Source organism: Corvus hawaiiensis, chromosome 8 (assembly GCF_020740725.1).
Source record: "Corvus hawaiiensis isolate bCorHaw1 chromosome 8, bCorHaw1.pri.cur, whole genome shotgun sequence".
Taxonomy (NCBI): domain Eukaryota; kingdom Metazoa; phylum Chordata; class Aves; order Passeriformes; family Corvidae; genus Corvus; species Corvus hawaiiensis.
In genome coordinates, this window is record NC_063220.1 from 33,323,473 (window position 1) to 33,341,956 (window position 18,484).

At 40.6% G+C, this 18,484-nt stretch overlaps 1 protein-coding gene across 3 annotated transcripts; it reads left to right on the forward strand.

The window, feature by feature from the left end:
* Positions 1-58: 58 nt before the first annotated feature.
* SUPV3L1 (Suv3 like RNA helicase) lies at positions 59-17,950 on the forward strand. Of its 3 annotated transcripts, XM_048310783.1 has the most exons (15): positions 59-264; positions 4,936-5,013; positions 5,299-5,406; positions 7,009-7,123; positions 7,688-7,856; positions 9,296-9,407; positions 9,685-9,762; positions 10,823-10,914; positions 11,311-11,491; positions 11,919-12,012; positions 12,669-12,888; positions 13,260-13,340; positions 14,850-15,026; positions 16,616-16,764; positions 17,140-17,950. In XM_048310783.1, exons 3-15 carry the CDS (start codon positions 5,343-5,345, stop codon positions 17,633-17,635), a joined length of 2,028 nt encoding a protein of 675 aa, XP_048166740.1. In that variant the 5' UTR covers positions 59-264; positions 4,936-5,013; positions 5,299-5,342; the 3' UTR covers positions 17,636-17,950. The 3 variants fall into 3 exon arrangements, with proteins under 3 accessions (XP_048166740.1, XP_048166741.1, XP_048166742.1); XM_048310784.1 differs by lacking the exons at positions 59-264; positions 4,936-5,013; positions 5,299-5,406; positions 7,009-7,123 and having other exon boundaries at positions 7,730-7,860; XM_048310785.1 differs by lacking the exons at positions 59-264; positions 4,936-5,013; positions 5,299-5,406; positions 7,009-7,123 and having other exon boundaries at positions 7,730-7,845.
* The last annotated feature ends 534 nt before the right edge of the window (positions 17,951-18,484 follow it).

Genomic DNA, 18,484 nt, shown 5'->3' on the forward strand with positions numbered 1-18,484 from the left:
GTCCGCGGATGAGTCGCTGCGCGTGGCCGCTGCTGCGGCGGCTCTCGGCGCGCGCGGGGCTCGCGCTCCGACATGGCGGCGGCGCTCCCCGCGCGCGCCTCGCCGCCGCCTCAGCATCGTCCTCATCATCGGCCTCCTCCGGCGACGGCGGCGCCTCCCGCGCCCCCGACACCTCGCTCTTCGTGCCTGTGCCGCTGAAGCCCGGCCTCGGCGGCCCGGCCGAAGAAGATGTGGGCGCCGAGCTCACGCGACCCCTCGACAAGGGTGAGTGCGGGCTGGACCGTGAGGGGTCGGGTGGAGGGGTCCTCGGGCACCGGCCCTGAGGCCTCGCGCGCCAGCACCGGAGGCGGCTGCTGAGGCCGCGCCTCGAGCGCTGTGTCCAGCTCTGGGCCGCTCTATTCAGGAAGGACGTTGAGGAGCTCGAGCGAGTCCAGAGAAGGGCGATGGAGCTGGGGAAGGAGCTGGAACAAAAATCTGATGAGGAGCAGCTGGGGGGGCTCGGCCACACGGGACGCACGGGACACCTTCTCGCTCTCTCCAACTCCCTGACAGGCTGCAGCCAGATTGGGATCGGGCTCTGCTCCTAGGGAACAACAACGGGACAAGAGGAAACGGCCTCAGGCTGTGCCAGGGGAGGTTAAGGCTGGACATTGGGAGGAATTTCTTCACAGGACGAGTGATTAAACGTTGGAAGGGGCTGCCCAGCGAGGTGGTGGAGTTACCATCTCTTGAGGTGTTCTAAGGACAGACTGCATGTAACACTCAGTGCTCTGCTGTGGTGTACAAGGTGGTGTTCGGTCATAGGTTGGACTCGATGATCTTAGAGGTCTTTTCCAACTTAATTGATTCTGTGACCCTCCTGAGGGCTGAGGGAACTGGCTCCTGCTGCTCTTGGGTCCTTTCCTGGAGTCAGAAAGACCACCCCCCCTTAAGAGCAGGGAGTCCTTCCCTGCAGGTTCTCTGACTGGTGTAGCTGCTGGTGCCCGTGAAGGTGAAGTGGAATAAAGGCTGTTGGGTGAGATGACACTGGCATGTAGTAGCACTCGTGGGGCTGTGCTGTGCCGGGCCAGGAGTTGGACTTTGATGATCCGGGTGGGTGCCTTCCAGCTCAGAATATTCTGTGATTGACATGGGCCAGTAGGTGTGCCCTGTGTGGAGGAAACACTCTGCTGGCCTGGTTCCTCCATTCTCTGTTTTGGCGTGGTCAGGGTAAAGGTGCTTGGGTTGAGGCAGGTCCCACAGCCAAACTGCGATCTTGTGCCTTCCAGAACCTTAACTGTATCTGATCTTAAAAGGCATAATTTCCTCGAATATTGGTGTTACAGACAGAAGAGATTGTGTGTGAATGTGCCTAGATCAAAAGTGGGCAAAGTGATAGGACAAGGGGGAATGGCTTCAAATGGACAGAGGGTAGGTTTAGATTGGGTATTAGGAAGAAATTCTTCCCTGTGAGGGTGGTGAGGCAATGGCATGGGTTGCCCAGAGAAGCTGTGGCTGCACCACCCCTGGAAGTGTTCAAGGCCAGGTTGGATGGGGTTTGGAGCAGCCTGGTCCAGGAAAAGGTGTCCCTGCCCATGGCAGGAGATTGGAGCGAAATGGTCTTTTAAGGTCCCTTCCAACCCAAATAGTTCTGTGATCTTGTGACTCCATGGTCTTTAAAGATTTGGTAAATAAGAGAAGTTCTTGATTCTTTCTATGTTTGCTGATCCAAAAGCATTAAGCGTGCAAATGGAAATATTTTTCATATCTTCTCCTAATTAAGTGTTTTGATGGCATATTATTTATATTAACTCTGGAGAATAGGAAGCATGGGAAAATGATCTTAATTGTTCAGAACTGTGGAGAAAAGAATATTTGGTCTTGAAAGCTAAAAAAAACCTAGTTAGGGAGAAGAATCTTGAATAGCTGTAATGCAAAAATCTGTGTTGTCAGACTTGTCTTTTATATGACTAGTGCATTCCTCAGGTGCCAGTAAAGATGAATGATGGCTTATTTATACATTACCTGTTGTCTCATTTCTTAGAGGAGCAGTTATGTTGGATTTCTTCAAAGGTACAGCTAAAATGCTCTGGGAAAATAAATATAGATTCTCTTTGCTAAGTTGTTGAGAGAGAACAGATTGGCTAAGATTAGGTGTGCTCCCACAGGTGAAAATTAACTACCTCCAACAGCCTGAAGTTCTTCCATGTGAGACTGGCAAGGAATAGCAGCCAGGTGACCTGTGTGGTGCTCCCCTGGCTTGTTGGCCTTTAGTGCTCTCTTCGTTGCTGTCAGCAATATTTTGAAAAAACAAGAATGTATTTTAAAAGTACTGGTATTTTGAAACCAAATAATGTTACAGAAAACTGGACAAGACCTCCCTTAACATGTAGCCATTTTTAAAAAGTGAAATAAATAGTCTTCCTCTGCTTCCCCCCTTCAGGTTCTGACCACACACAGTACTATGCGTCTGGTTTTTTTTATATTTTAAACGAAGATGCTTTTTCAGAGTCTGCTGCCAAGTACTGAACTAGATTCAAAAAAGAAAGATGCGTATTTATGAGCTTTCCGGTTACAGCTTGTAAAGAAACTTTGTTAGTGAGTGTAATTCCAGTGTGAATCATCTTGTTAGCTTGTTACTTGCTCAAGTGAGAGTGATGATAGTTTTCATACTAGGCAAACACTGTTAGGAAATCTAAAGGTATTTTTAGAAGCTTACTTTTGTAAAGCCAGTTTTGTAAAAACTTCATAAGAAACCTGGACTGAATTCACTGCTCTGTTTTCCACGACTTCATAGGAAGTATATCCCTGTGAGTGCTGATGAATACTTTAAATTTTGGTGTATGTATGTTCTGTATCAGTTGTAATTGAATGTCAGTTCTGTGGCTTCAATTGTCAGACCGTGGGGCTGTGCTTACCTGTGGGAAGTGCAAGTCAGGAAGGACCAGTATTGGCAGCAATTCATGTAGCAGAAACAGGAGATGCCTCAACAGGGTCAGTTAGATGCCCAAGGTTGCTTGGACTGGACAATGGTAGTCTTAATAGCTGGGGAGGAATTCTCAAATAAAGCAGTTCAGCTGCCCCAGTGATAGTATACAGCCTGACTGCAGTGGATTACTGTTATCAGAGATACAGGGAAATGACTCAACAGCCTTCCTGCAAACAGGGTGAAACATCTAAATGAATCTGATACATTGGAGACTAACTGCATAATTCCTGAACTTCACTGCATTTGGGCTGTCTTTTGACAGCGAACCTTAAAAATGCTGCTGAGAAGTAAAAGTAATTGAGGAGTAAGAGCTAAAACACATCTCTAGAATGAGGAAATGGTAAACAAAGGGAAATCTCAAAACGAAAGTGAGTGGTAAAAAAGGTGGTGACTGAGACAGGACACAGATGTCCTCCTGAGTGTGTACCCCGATTGCTACCTGTATGTGTTGGATTAAGCTCACGTGGGCTGCAATGCCAGCTTCATTTTGTTTTGATTTACCTTACTGTTAAGGCAAGTGTTTATGCTTAGGAAGGATTGTGACCTTGGTTGTGGGGCTGCATGGTCCCAATGTCATGTTGCCTTGGATAGTAACATGTTTTGGCATTAACCTTTTATAGTAAGGCCAATGGGCTGTGAATTTAGCTGCGTGCTGATGATGTGTTAATTGCTAGAGCTTCTTAGGGAAGCTCTGAAGAGTATTCAGCTCTGTGCTTTCTTATACTGCCCTGTTTTCCAGTCTGTCTTTGATTTCGGGGCCCTCAATGATGGCTGTAGATGCCTTCCTAGGAAATGTAATCCTGCTGGCGGCCTTGCTTTGTTGCCTTTGGGAACATTTCAGATTGTGCGTTAATCCATTAAGAGACTCCTGTAGCTGTTCCTGGGGCTTGGGATGTGTATTTAAATTTGGCATATTCTTGTCAGCTGGTGATTTTCATTGTGCCAAGTGGACTGTCTCTTATAGCTTTTTAGAGAGGCACTCTTTCAATAATTTAAGATTGATCTCATGGGGAGGTTTCCATGTCATCTCAGACAGTTATGGCGTTAGTTGCAGAGAGCAGAGCTTGACAGTGTTGTGTCCAGTGACTTGTGCTGGCACCAGGGGTGTGCTACATTTATCACTCCTAGCATTTTACAATGCAGAGTTCATAGACTTTTCATAGAGTTTTAAGAATAATGTAAGCTCATGAATAGGTGTTCATGAAATTTGCTAGATTTTTTGTGAGTTTCTGATCTGTAGATGGAAAGGGGACACATCTTTTTGCACTGTCATTTAACGAGCTAAAAATCAGCGTGTACTTGAGTAAATACAGTTTTGTTGCAACACTGAACTTGCCTTTTATGGGAGGGAAAGCGTTTATTAATAAGTTTATAAGAGATTTTATTCAAACAAAGCTGAGTAACTTGTGATATATATGAAGAAACTCTGTTTTTTTCCTTCCCTCTTTTTATTTAACTTGAGAAAAGAAGGAATACTGTGTCTGGTTTACCTGATCTTTCCGAAGAGTCTGTCTTGGAAGCAGGATGGATGGAAGAACATACCTCAGGATGTTTATTAAAAGCTGTCACCACATAGTTCAAGCAGATTTGCTTTTCATATTAAAACCTCCTGATAGGTGCTGATAAAAAGCAAACAAAAACCCACCCCAAACCAGTAATTAGTTTGTTCCATGACTTGTTAGCTGCATGTTCCAAACTTTATGCTTTCCTATCAAGTACCGGGGGAGATGGTTGGCATCGTCTCCATGGCAGTTCTTACTCTGCTGCAGTTGAAGGTTGTCCTTCTTTGCAATAGTCCAAATCTCACTCATTGATTGTATTTGATGTAGGGAGAGTTCATTTGAGTCTGTTCAGCATGGAAAGATGCCCTCTCTCCAGAGTAAGGAGACTGTAACCAGGATCTTTGGGCCAGGAGAATGTGATTTAATTTTGAGGAAGCTAAAAAAAAGGTTATTCTTTTTCTACAGGTGAAGTTCTAAAGAACTTAAACAAGTTCTACAAAAGAAAAGAAATTCAAAGACTAGGAGCAGAAAATGGACTAGATGGTAAGAAAATGTTTTAAGTATATATTATTTTAGAGTGAAATCTGTTTTAATTTAGATATGGTATTAGATCTTTTTGTATGGGATCTTGTCATCACAACACTGCTTTTTTTACGTTGTCTCTGCTACTTGGTTCAAATAACCTTTATATTTACTTCTAATAGCCTTTATTAAGGTATAGGTTTTTAATGAACTGCATCAGTGTTTTATTGAGTGTTTACAAGTAGAGTTTTCTGATCCTGGCCACATTAATTTTGTTCCTTTTTTTTTTTTTTTTCTTTACTGCAGCTCGCCTCTTTCACCAAGCATTTATAAGCTTTAGGAAGTATATAATGGAATCCAGTTCTGTGAGTGCTGATTTGCATATTATTCTCAATGATATATGCTGTGATGCAGGCAAGTATCTGGAGTGCTTGTAAAATAAAATGTGCATTTTTATTTGTTTTTGCCCTGTATACTTACCTACATACATGTGGACCCCCTACTATGCTGTCAGAAAGATTAAAAATCCCTCCTTCCGTATCAGAAACATTTGTGCCCATTCTAGGAGGGAATGTTCTGTTCTTAAATCTTCTGAAGTGGAAATGAAAGATGTGGAGGTGTTAGCAAGAAGCAGCTTGTTATTGTACAACATCTGTTCAGGGCTGAAATGAAAACAGTGCTGTTCTGTTTATTCCTCTCTTAAAAATCCAGTAGTCACTAGGGGGCACTTGGAGAGCTTTCTCCCGGCCAGGTGGCTTTAGGGACAGGTTTGTGACACTGCTCTGTTTCCCTGTGGCACTCACAGAGGTGTGTTTGCTTGCTTAGTGCATCCTGTGTTGTAATTAACAGCACTTAACTGAGAGGTGATGCCAGCTGGGAACAGCAGAATCAGCTTTCTTCCAGGGTTTGAGCTGCATAGTGTGTGTGTTTTAATGATGGGAATTTAAGGGTTACAGTGGCCATTAGTTTTGTCTTAAAATGTAAATGTGTAGATGTTGGCAATCTTAGGAAATTGTCTCATTATTTACATGTGCATAAAATGTTCCACAGGATTTTATTTCCACTCCTTTAGTTGTACGTGAGCATTATGCCTTAAAACTCATATACAGAAATACTGAAATTTTTTAATATGAGTTTTGCTTGTCTGAAGATGGTAATTAAATATATTACATTTAAAAAAAATTTCCACAATAATTTTTATTCATTGAATAATAATTCTCAATTTAAGCTCCCCCCTGAAATAGAACATTCCCCTCAAAATAAAAAAACTCCAACAAACCCCAAACTACTGCTTTTTCTTTTTGTGTGTGTATGTTTGATAATAGCTTTTTACATCAAGATAGTTCTTTGGAATTCTATGAGAGCTGAACAGTCAGAGTGTGACCTGAAATGAGACCTTTAAGGCCCACATGTCTACTCTGCAAACATTTAGAAGAATGAACCTGAATTTCTCTTCTGAGTTGATTTTAGTATTTTTATTTTCTCTCCTAGGGATTGGAAACTTAGAATTTGGAATCAGCATCCTAAGTCTCAGTATCTTAGAGAATCTGCAAATCTGTTTTTCTCTGTTTAGTCATAAAAGCTCTTTAAAAGCTTTATTTCAAGGCAATACATGAATTTAGAAAGAAAGGGCTAAAATCTTCTTAGGACAGAAAAGCTGGTTCTCATCCAGCTTTTCCACAGTTTCTCATTTTACTTAGAGGTTCTCTAGGCAAGTAGGCTGACAGAGTGAATATGCTGAAATGAGATGCATTTTTTCATATTATTGTGTTTGTATTCCACTGCTAAATGTGTCCATGCACTTGTGTTAGTTTCCTTTTCTGCCACTGAGATAAGTTATTGAACTTACTGAACTTTGAGTTCAATAATTCAAAGTTACTGAACTTTGTAGAGAGCCAGAAGTTGAAAGGATTACACAAGTGTGGGGTGGAAGTAGTAGAGAATTTTTTTTCAAAGTTTATTATGAAAGTATACACTCAAGCACACAAACTTTCTGAAAAGGATTTGTTCTGCTAGGTCACGTGGATGATCTGTTTCCATTTTTCCTGAGGCATGCAAAGCAGATCTTTCCAATGCTGGACTGCATGGATGATCTGCGCAAGATCAGCGATTTGAGGCTGCCGCCCAACTGGTCAGTGTGATGAAGTGGTTGCATTGTTTTCTTTTCTTAGTGTCATAGAACTTCATAGACTGTGGACTCAAGCGTAATTATGCTACATTTGCAGATCCATTTCTCTGTTTTTACAATAATATGTGTCAGGAACTCCTACATTTTTTACAAGATACATCACAGTGAATTAAGAAGAAAATAAGATTATATCAAGTATGAAAGTCACTGAGTTGGTGTGGCTTTTCCAGGAGGATGTTTTCTGACAATATGTTTGGGAAGTAGCACATCAAAATGTTGAAATATTGATAAGCTCAAGGAGAGAGAATTGGATGAGTAGTGAGAATTATTTTGAACGCAGTGTGTGAATTTCACTTGGAATCTTTGAAAGCATTGTATGACTTAGAAGATCAGTATGTAAGACATAGTAACCTCTTTATACTGTCTCTAAGAACTTGGTATTTCTGCTTTCAACACACATTAAAATCTATTAATAAATAAATGCTTAAGCCAGTTTCTAGTTTCTCCTGAATCAGTATCCAGATAGATGTTCAACAGATCTGCTTTTTTTTTTTGCCTTTGCTTTAGGTATCCAGATGCCAGGGCTATTCAGAGAAAGATAATATTCCATGCTGGTCCTACAAACAGTGGAAAAACTTACCATGCTATCCAGAGATTTTTGTCAGCCAAATCTGGAATATACTGTGGTCCACTAAAACTTCTGGCTCATGAGATCTTCCAAAAGAGTAATGATGCTGTCAGTATGTCATATTACTTATCAACATCCTTAGTACTGGAACAGTCTCATGAATGCGTGTCTGTGAAGCCCCAGGTGGTCCCTGGAGCCCTGTGCTTGAACAGGTGCCTTTGCTTTGCAGTGGTGTCAGCTCACATGAAAACAGTTACGCATTTCTGCATTAGGAGCAGAATGGAACTTTGTTTCCCCCAGTGGAACAGTGCTGTCCCCAAAGCATGTGCTGTGCAATCATCCCTGTAACCTGCCTCTGTTCTGTAATTTGTTGTTCCCTGGGTTAGGTAGGTTCTGCTATTAGGGTTTTCAGCATAGGGACCGTGACTTCTTTTGCCTATTACCTTTACTATAGCTTACGCACAAAAAATTACCCTTACTTAATTCCCCTTAGCCTTCTGCTTCAATGTTTAAATATATTTCACTTCACCACCCTTGAAAAATTCTGCAGATTGAGATGTGTTGAGTTGAATAACAGTGCTGTATATCAGGTCCTTAGAGGAAATTTTCATTAGTGTTTTATATTGCTTCTGGCATATTTTTTGAAGGCTCCTCACCAGTGTGTTTCCAGCTGCAGGGAACCAGACCAGTTCTGAAGCATTATAACCACATATCATATGTTAATACAGCACAGTTTAATACTGTGTGTGTGTACAGTAGTGATGTTGTGATTTCTCTTTTGTTGATGTAGAATGAGTAACTCCTATTATCAGTCTATCTGAGCAACACATAAGAAAGACTGGCTTGGCCTAGGAGATACCTGTGATGTACCACGTGTGTTCACATCGTGACAGTGGGTACAATGCAGTGGTGTTCCTTGGTAGTGGTTACTGAACTTTTCTCCCACGTGTTTACTGTGTGTGAGAACTTTTCAGTTGGTGTCTCCTGGATCATGTTTAGGCCCTTGGGGCTTAAACAGGGCTTCCATGAGGGCTCTGCAGGTGGCTGTAAGTTTGGATGGAGCAGCCACCAGCATGAAGGAGTGTAGGGCTGGCAGGGTGGTGGCCTCAGCTGTCTCTCACAGCTGATCCTCGTGAGCTCTTGCTCTGTGAGTATAAGGCAGCAGATGAGGCTGGCAGCAGGTCAATTGTCAAAGGAGCTGGAGCTTGCAAGGCTCTTTCACTGCTGGGCCTTGCTTTATGAGCCCTTTGTACTTTTCTAGCAGTTCTTTTGTGGCAGGGGTGACAGCTCTGAAATGCTCAGGGGAATATGTAACCTCCTGCAGGAGTAGGGGAAGGCATCTAATTACAGACACCACCTCTTCATTAAACCTCCACTCTGATAGGACTTAAATACAAGGCACAAGTCTCTCAAGGCTGAGTAGTTACTTCCTGAATAGCTTCTCTTATACTGTCCTAGAAACTACTGTAAGAACTGATTTTGTCCCCTTTGGAATGGGATTCTTTTATATTAAAGAAACTTAACCTGAGATTTCTGAATGCCTTTAGAATGTGCCATGTGACCTGGTGACAGGAGAAGAGCGTGTGTATGCCAATGAAGATGCCAGACAGGCTCCTCATGTTGCTTGTACCATTGAAATGTGCAGCACTAATACACCTTGTAAGTACACATAATTGTTTCAGTCCCATCTGGGGGATCGTTATGTGTGTTATTGCTTGGAGTCAAAAGTCTTTTTTTTCACTCTTACTTGAACAATTTCTGAACTATGATAGAGCAGTTGAAGAAACCTGGATCATCTCAGAATAGCTCTTTGGTGATAGAGGATTAGCTTTGTCTGAGCAAGCTTTTTTAGGAAACCCGTGAGTTCCTTCGTGTCTTGTGCTGCTGTTCTAGATGCTCTTCCTTGGTGCATCATATATTTCTTTTTTGTTTTAAGATGAAGTTGCTGTGATTGATGAAATTCAGATGATCAGAGATCCTGCCAGAGGCTGGGCTTGGACGAGAGCCCTTCTAGGTAAACTTGTTTGTGTTGGCAATGAATTAGCTTAATGGCACATGAAATTCAAGCTTAGCAGTCAGTATAGTCATCAGTGGTTATAATATGTGATGCAAAATAAAAGGTTTTTTTTTTTTTCATGTCTTCTCGCACCAAGTTAGAGAGATACCTGCCTCCAAGGATTTGTCTGCATGACAGGCTACCTGTTGTGTTTTACTTAACAAATGGGGTTTTAAAATTTTATTCAGGCGCCTTTTATTTTTCCTTCCTTGGATGATACGGAGTCTTTACTAAGTTGTGCTGTCCTTTTACGTTGACTATTTCCAAGAAGTATGCTTTTCTGTTCAATGAAAACAACACAAGTTTTCAAGAGACTGCCTTATGTAGAGATACTGCTTAAAAATGGCAATTTAAAATATTTTATAGTGTTAATTGCAAATGGCTCATTTATAGAGCTGCATGAATCTGTTAACATTCGTAGAAGAATGCTTATTTTGATAATTTTAGAATTTTTTAAGAGGAATTTTGGAAGCATTTTTCCTCATATTTGGAACAGAAGTTTGGAATCTGATTCCTCCTTGCCCTTCCTTTCGTTGCTTTTGATTCTAAGTTCAGCAGATTTGTCATACTTCCTTTACTTCCTATTTTTCCCTTTTCTGTTCTGACTGAATTAGAGGCAAATTCATGCAGAAAACAAAACTTCTCAGTTCTGCTATAGTTTGGGAGTTAGTAAAACATGAGTAGTAAATGAAACATACTCAAAGCTTTGCTCCATTTGTTCAGTGGCTAAGGGCACCTCTTGTTTTGGCTGAGAGGGTGCAATGAGGTGTTGGCTGCTCTGATTGTCACACTAATGAATTATCATCTGCTGGTAAGAGAACAAGAGCAGCTCTGAGGAAATACTGTATTCTGGGAGAGGCTTTAGGTGCTGGTTTGGGTCGTTGAAGGAGGTGAAATACTGTCCTCATTGTGTTTAGCAACCAAAATACAATTTTTGGATACTTCAAGAGCTAGCTAAAGCTACTGTTGTATATAAACAAGTAACATTTTGCTTTTTATTTCACTGGACCTTGTTCAGGCCTCTGTGCAGAAGAAATCCATGTTTGTGGAGAACCTGCTGCTATTGACTTAGTGACAGAGCTCATGTACACTACAGGGGAGGAAGTTGAAGTAAGTACTTCTGGGAAACTATGAACAGAGCATCAGGTTCTGCTGTAAAACAGGGAAAAAATGTAGGGTCTTTTGAGTGTATCACTGCTCAAAGTTATCCTGCAGGAGGTCTTGTTACAATGTTTCTTAATTTCTGTAAAGCAAAGGTGTTGCAAAGTTCTTTCTTTCTCAAATAGTGGTACTGTTTTACAGAAAGAAAATAAGTGGTTTGATGAGCTCCCTTCAGGGGATGCTGCAGCTGCTACAGCTGTTTAGGGACTTTCTTTACAGTTCTGATCTTCCAGGAGGGCACGGTTCTCTCAAGTTTGCTGACTTTACAGGATGTATTGATAGTTATTCTCTATATGATGGAATTTGAGTTTAGAAAAATACAATCTTTGACAACTTTGATTCTAGGTCCGAAACTACAAGAGACTGACTCCTCTGACTGTGCTGGATTATGCCTTAGAGTCCTTGGATAACCTCCGTCCTGGGGACTGCATTGTCTGTTTCAGTAAGAATGACATTTACTCCGTCAGCCGACAGATTGAAGCCAGAGGATTAGAATGTGCCGTCATATATGGCAGTCTGCCACCAGGTAAAGCATTCCTGCTTTTATAGTTAAGAGTGTGTTCTGTTTCTTGCTGCTTTTCTTAGGAAAAAACCCATTGTATTGCTTGCTTTATTTTAAAATAAAGCAGTGCAAGTTTCCTAGTTTTGCTTCTCTGTATAGCTAGAGAAAGTAATCAGCTTTCATTGGTTGGTGTTTTAATCTTGGGATTAGACCTTTATTATGTACTTAATTTTGATCTTCAGATAGATATAATTAAATGAGATCTATCCACAGCTCTGGGAATGATTTAAATCCCTCCTGCCCTCTCCCCCCAACAGCACCCAAATACCAATAACATACCAATTTATTTGTTTTTTTCCTCAGCCTATTATAATGACATTGGACTTAGTGGCACGTTGTCTTTATTTTGTATGAAGTTTGCTATGCAAAGTGTTCTGTCGTTCTGTTTTAGGAACAAAGCTTGAACAGGCAAAGAAATTCAATGATCCTGATGATCCATGCAAAATTTTAGTTGCTACAGATGCAATTGGAATGGGTCTCAATTTGTAAGTACTTGCAGCAGATTATGGTACTTTTATTTTCCTTTGGATGTGATGGCCACATTAATTTCCTTGCTTTTTATCTCCCCAGTCTGATTAACTCATATAAATATCTGCTGTGTCTTGATAACTCAGTACATACATTTCAATTTTGAAGTAGCGATCAATTTGGTTAGGCAGAACCAAGCTTTAATTTTAAAACTGATTCCAAGAACTAAATGACTCCCTTGGACTAATTCAGTGTGATAATTGGCAGTGGATGACAGGGCCTACTGGATCAACTGGAGTCAAATATGCTAGGTTGTCAGAGTTATCACTCTCTAGTATTTCTGAAATACAGAGCAAGTTCAGCCCAGTTTCAGATGTATTTCATTGGTGACGGACATGCAATCACATTGCTACAAACTACTGAGGCGGGTGTTGGTGAATGGATTGGGACCCTAATAGGACATGATTGATGTGTGCAGGAGTGATGATTCTCCTGCATCTACCCAGCAGCCTTATCCTGTCCTTTAGAATATGCTGTGTCCATAAGCAGTATCTATGACGCTCTAATTTATAGAGGAGAAGAAAGCCTATAAAAAAGCAAAAGCTTTAATTCTTTGTATTGGAAGTAATTTGCAAAAAAACGATTCCTTTTTGTTTTTGTTGAAATATTTCAGGTGTATAAGAAGAATAATTTTTAACTCCATAGTAAAGCCGACTGTCAACGAGAAGGGAGAGAAGGAAATAGACTCCATTACCACCTCCCAGGCTCTCCAGATCGCAGGCAGGGCTGGGCGTTTTGGCTCCTCCTTCAAGCAGGGAGAAGTCACCACAATGCATCGTGATGACCTCGTGCAGCTGAAGGAAATTCTGAGTGAGGCTGTGCCCCCTGTGAAGGTGAGAGCTGCAGTATCCAGTTTGTACAGACGTGCTCTGGGGCTGGCTTATGATATTCTGATCCCAAATTATCTTTCCTTTTGTCTGTTTCCAATTTAGTGATAAAAGTGGGTTGTGTTGTGCCAGAGTGACTTTGGGTGTATGTCCCACTTGGAGACTTCAGTGTTGCTTTTATATTGAATCTGCTCTTTTAAGAATTGAAAGCTCAAGCACAAAAGTTCTTAAGTTTCAGTTAAGTGTGCTAAATAAACTGGACTCTGCAGGGTGCTTTGGTTTCTTGCATTTTGTCTTTCAATATGTTGTTTCTGGTGCATTAACTTTAAAACAATATTGAGAATTAATGGAAGTTTTTTTCTTTATTTTCCATTTAGGCAGCTGGCCTACATCCTACTCCTGAGCAGATAGAAATGTTTGCTTATCATCTTCCTGATGCCACTTTGTCCAACTTAATTGTAAGAATGATCAAAATATTAGCTTCTGCTTTAAAAATGGAGCATTACTAACAGTTGCTGCTTTTGTACAAACTTGCCCTTGGGAGACCTGACAGACAGCCGTGCGTGTATTTTTTTATCAGTTGGATTCTTCTCTCTACTGCACAGTGACTGCAGATAGGTTTAGAATGTTTAACTTTTCTGTGTTGCAATAAACTTGAAAGCTGTTGAAACGTGTCAGTCATTTTTACACTTGTTTAAGACTGCAGCAGCTTTTTCATTCCAGCTTTTCTGAATTTTAGATGTAGACATTTTGGTCTGAGGCTGAAGATATTAGAGATCAAAATTTAGATAAATTATTTGAAAATCCCTGGGAAACTAGGCTGGTCGTGCCAGATTTCCACATATCTGAGAGCGACCTGATATTTTTTTTTTCCTGCTTCTGTGGATTTTGTGGTAAAACAGTATGTTTGTAACTTTCAGAAAACAGGTTTTGTGGGATCAGTTTGATCTCCTCTTTAGATAGATACTAGTTCTTTTGGATGTACCTAAACATTTTAAATAGAAATTAAGGGTTCTAATACTGTATTTAAAGAATAGTATCACAGCTTTTAGTACATGGAGAAATTCTTGGCAGCTTTCATCGTTTTAAATGTGCGTTTTTGTTCTCTGCTGATGTGCTGTTACCTAGCAAAATGTATATTTCTAACCTTGAACTAAAAGATTGTACCTGGAGATCTCCTGGAAGACTTAGGCTGGTAGGGTAACAGCACATGATTAAAATTTTAAAATTAGCAGTTTCTGGGCTAGCATAGAAATATTAAGATACAAACCTTGTGTTGTTTTTGATCTTTTGAATACTAATTTTTAAAAATTAAATAGCTCAGCATTTCTTTAAAGATGTTTTTAAAAAATCCTTCAAAGATGTACACTAGAGAAATAATTTCGGGGGCCCATAAAATTCCCCCTGCAGGGTGCACTGCATCTTCTGTTTCTTCAAACCTTGAGTATGTCTCATATTTTCTCTGAACTCCTCTGTTGGAATACTGTATTTAGCTTGCGTTTTCTTTCTTCCTAAAATAGATCTGATCCTGACATTGAGCTAAAAATAGCTCAATTATTGAATTTCATGCTGTAAGGTTAGCTTTTTGGGTCATGCTAAGTGACAAAACTGGAGAAATTTCTAAACATAGTGGTAACTGGTTCCTGTGATGGTGTTCTTTGTAACTAAAATGTACCCTTCCAGAACTTTGTTATTTAGGAGACTAACTGAAAGTGTTTAAATAAAGTGTAGAGTGTTACGTCTTCTCCTCTGATCCTGTGTTGGAGAATTTAATGCAAATTCTGCTAAAAGAGCAGGGGGAACTCCCCTGGACACTTTTTTATTACTGTGGTCAAATTTGATGGTTTTTAACTGTTCTTTCAGTATAACTAGCCTTTTAAACTCTAAATAATTTTTTGGTTTGGTAATAAAAAGTTTAGCAACCCTCTCCTATAATAACATTCTTACATTTGGTTTTATTTTCACAGGATATTTTTGTGAGCCTCTCACAAGTCGATGGGATGTACTTTGTCTGCAATATTGACGACTTTAAATTTCTAGCAGATATGATTCAGCACATTCCACTAAATCTGCGATCACGATATGTCTTCTGCACTGCACCCTTGAACAGAAAAGAGCCTTTTGTGTGTACCACTTTGTTGAAGGTCAGCTATTTTTTTTCCCCTCAAAAAGCCATGGTGTTTATTTTGGACCAAGCATGTCTTGGTGCACTGAGACTGTATCTAGTTGCTATATTTGTTGTGGGTTTTGCCATCAGATCATTTGAGAGCATTCTTAAAGTGCTCACAGGTAGTGTAAGATATATAAAATAGCTGGACATGTATTTTTTTCCTAATTGAATTCTTCACTATTTTTGTTGACCAAAGCTTTTAACTTCTGAGAACTGGTTCTAATGATGTAAATTAAAGTTTGGATAGCTCCTCTGCTGTTTGCCTCAGGAAATCCTCCTGCTTGTCCTTGTATGTGAGCTCTGAACTGCTCGGAGAGATGAGAGTTGTGTTCCCTAGTCACTTGTGCACTGCTAAGCTTTGCAGTACAGTGTTCCGGAAAGCAGTTATTAAAAACCAAGTTACTGCTCCTTCGAGCTGTTAGCTTGTCAACAAAAGAAGAGAATGTGGGGATTAAGGGTGATTGCTGATGCTATAATACAGTTACATAGAATTTAAACCTCAGAAAACACAGAGTTGTAAGTTGCTCTCAGAATTATGTCACTTTACTTTTCAGGCCTGGATGAATTTTTTTTTTGCTGTGCCCCCAGAGTGATTATTTTGAGGAATTTGTATTCACCTGATGTTTCAGTTTTTCAGGGTTAATAATAATGTCACTTGGGACTGTTACTTTGTTAGACAGTATTGCCATTGTTCCCTTTTTAAAGACTGCATTAAACTTTTTTAATGAAATAGTATAAAAATGAAACTGATGTGGTGCCCTCATGTCACAAATCTTAGAACCCTGCTTTTCAAAAATGGCTAATAATCTTTAAAAAATGAGTGATTGATTGAAGAGTTGAAAAAAGTGCCTCATTAGGAAAATGCTGAGCATTTGGATTCCAAGTAGTGAAGATGCAGAGGGGCATTGTGTGGTGTTAGAGGGAGGTAGGCTGTTGTGAATGCTTGTGTGAATTTAAGCCCCATTCCTTGCCCAAAAAAACCCACTTTAGTATCAGCCAGTTAGGAAGCAGTTATTCCAAGTCATCAGTACTCTTGAAAATTTTAGATTTAAATCTTATTTGATTTGTTTTTCTGTTAGTTAAGGAGCTGAGGTGTCTGGGTTTCAGAAGGGCGGATTTCTAGTGCAGATTAATCTGTTTGGGTTGTGGGTAGTGTGTTTCCTAAGCCAGGGAATACATTTAATATTTTAAACCCTGGCAACCCTGAAACAAGATAATTAACCAAATAGGAGGAGGAGGATTAAAAAAGGACACAAAGTCCATCTGCTTTGCTAAATGAAATCAAATGCCTTCAGTGTTAACTTTTCTGGATAGCTCTGTGCTTTTGTTGCTTAACTCTGTGCATGGTCCATGGACAAATTGTGTTAATGAGGCCCTGGAAAGGCGAGGTGACTCCTGCATTGAGTAATTAAGTAAAAGAATGTGTGGCATTTGGGTTGTGTAAAACAAAGCAGGTATTTTCTGGAGTATTCTTTGTATGCAGACTCTGGGGAGTTTAACTCTTTGGGGATTTCTTCTTTCCTGACTAATTGACAGACTTGACTGAATTTGCTTGTTTTTCAGTTTGCACGGCAGTTCAGTAGAAATGAGCCTCTGACGTTTGACTGGCTCTGCCGGCACACCAAGTGGCCCTTAGCTGCTCCAAAAAACATCAAAGAACTTGTACACCTTGAAGCTGTGCATGATGTTTTTGACCTCTATCTGTGGTTAAGGTATTGTCTTTGTGCTTGAAAGCTGTTTTTTGGTGTTTTCCTACTGTTTATGACTTACAGTCCTTAGAAGCACAGTATCTTCAAGCCCGTGTGTATGTGGTGCAGGATGGGCTCCTTTGGCCCTTTAGAGGATCTTGACAAATGCAAGTGTAGCAATGTTGAGGGAGTGAGTTCTGCAGAGAGCAGTTTGTGACTGACAGAAAGAGAAAGGTAGAAATAAGGTGATCCTGGATTGGAGCAGCTGAAATGCAAATTAAAATACAGTGACCTTCCCATGCAACATGTAATAAACGTTTTTGGTTTTTTTACTTAGTATGTATCCCATTTTTGTCCCAGTGAGAAGGTTTAATTGTGTGTTCTTTTGCCTCTCTTCAGTTACCGCTTCATGGATATGTTCCCTGATGCTGTCCTTGTAAGGGATATTCAGAAAAAACTAGACGACATTATACAGATTGGTGTCTGCAACATCACAAAGCTGATCCGAGCATCCCAGTCTGCAGCTGCTCCTGGCACAGCTGAAGTTGTGTCGGAAGACTTTCCTCTCTCAAGGACTAAGAAGGATGCCAGGGTAGTTTCAGACCGTCACGGTGCAGCCTCCACAGAGGCACTGTCCATTGCAGTGGAGGCTGCAGGACTGAGAAGAGCAAAGAACTTGAGACCCTCTCGGCTTGGTAGCAGGCAGGAGGATCTGAAAAGCTATGGACGTGGATCTCTTGCCAACAGATTGCTGCGGGAGGGACTTCTGACACAGGAAATGCTGAGACAGCTGGAGAGTGAGTGGCAGGATCAGCACAGGAATGGTAGATACGGCTTTGGTTCAAAAAGAGATGATCAGCATCGTTCAAAGGAAACAGGGAAAAAGAGAAAATAGAACCATGTCCTAATTCTGTTTAGTTTTTATTCATAAAATAAAATCCTATTTTAATAACTTCTTTGGCATTTCATGTTTACACTGGTGCAGCTCCTTGATAATTTTACTTCTCCTGTGACCAGTAATGTGAAGCACTCAGAGAAATGGACTCTTAAAAGCTCAGAGGCCGCAAGTTTGCTTTTACCGCTCAGCTGTACACTCTTTCAATCATGGTGCTCAGCATAAGTGTATAATCTACTGCTATGTGAAAATTTGAATGTGGTGTCTTCCTGCAAGATATCCTCTCATCATCAATAAATGTCAGATATTTCACTAGCAATGAATTAGCTACTCCTTCCACCCCTTCCCAAAGGTCAGAGTTTAACAAACCACAAACAAGTAAAGAACAGCTTGGAACAAAATTGGCTCAGAATGGTGATAGGAATCATGTGCCTCTAACCTTTGTGTCCCGTGAAAATGTGGAAGGAGGTGAAAAGCATTTGTGGTAATATGTCGGGAATGATGGAATTCTGGCTACAAGAATTTTTGAGTAAATTTCAGTTCTGTAATCTAAGTGGTAATTACTGATGCTGTGTGATTTGGTTTTCATGTGAGCAGCTTTAAGGTGTACTTTTGAGCTCCCAGTATGGATACTGGAGAGTAGAAGGAATCAGATGCTGAAACTGCCGTGTGTTTTCAGAAATGGATTTCAGTACTGGGACATGTTGCTGGGCTGCCTGATGAGAATAATGCTACATTAACCATATATCTGGGGTTGGCTGTGTACAAGAGCACAGATCCTGCTTGTGTTAATGTTGGGAAACCTTTAAAATCCAGGTTGAGTTTCACTATCAAATACCTGACTTTCTG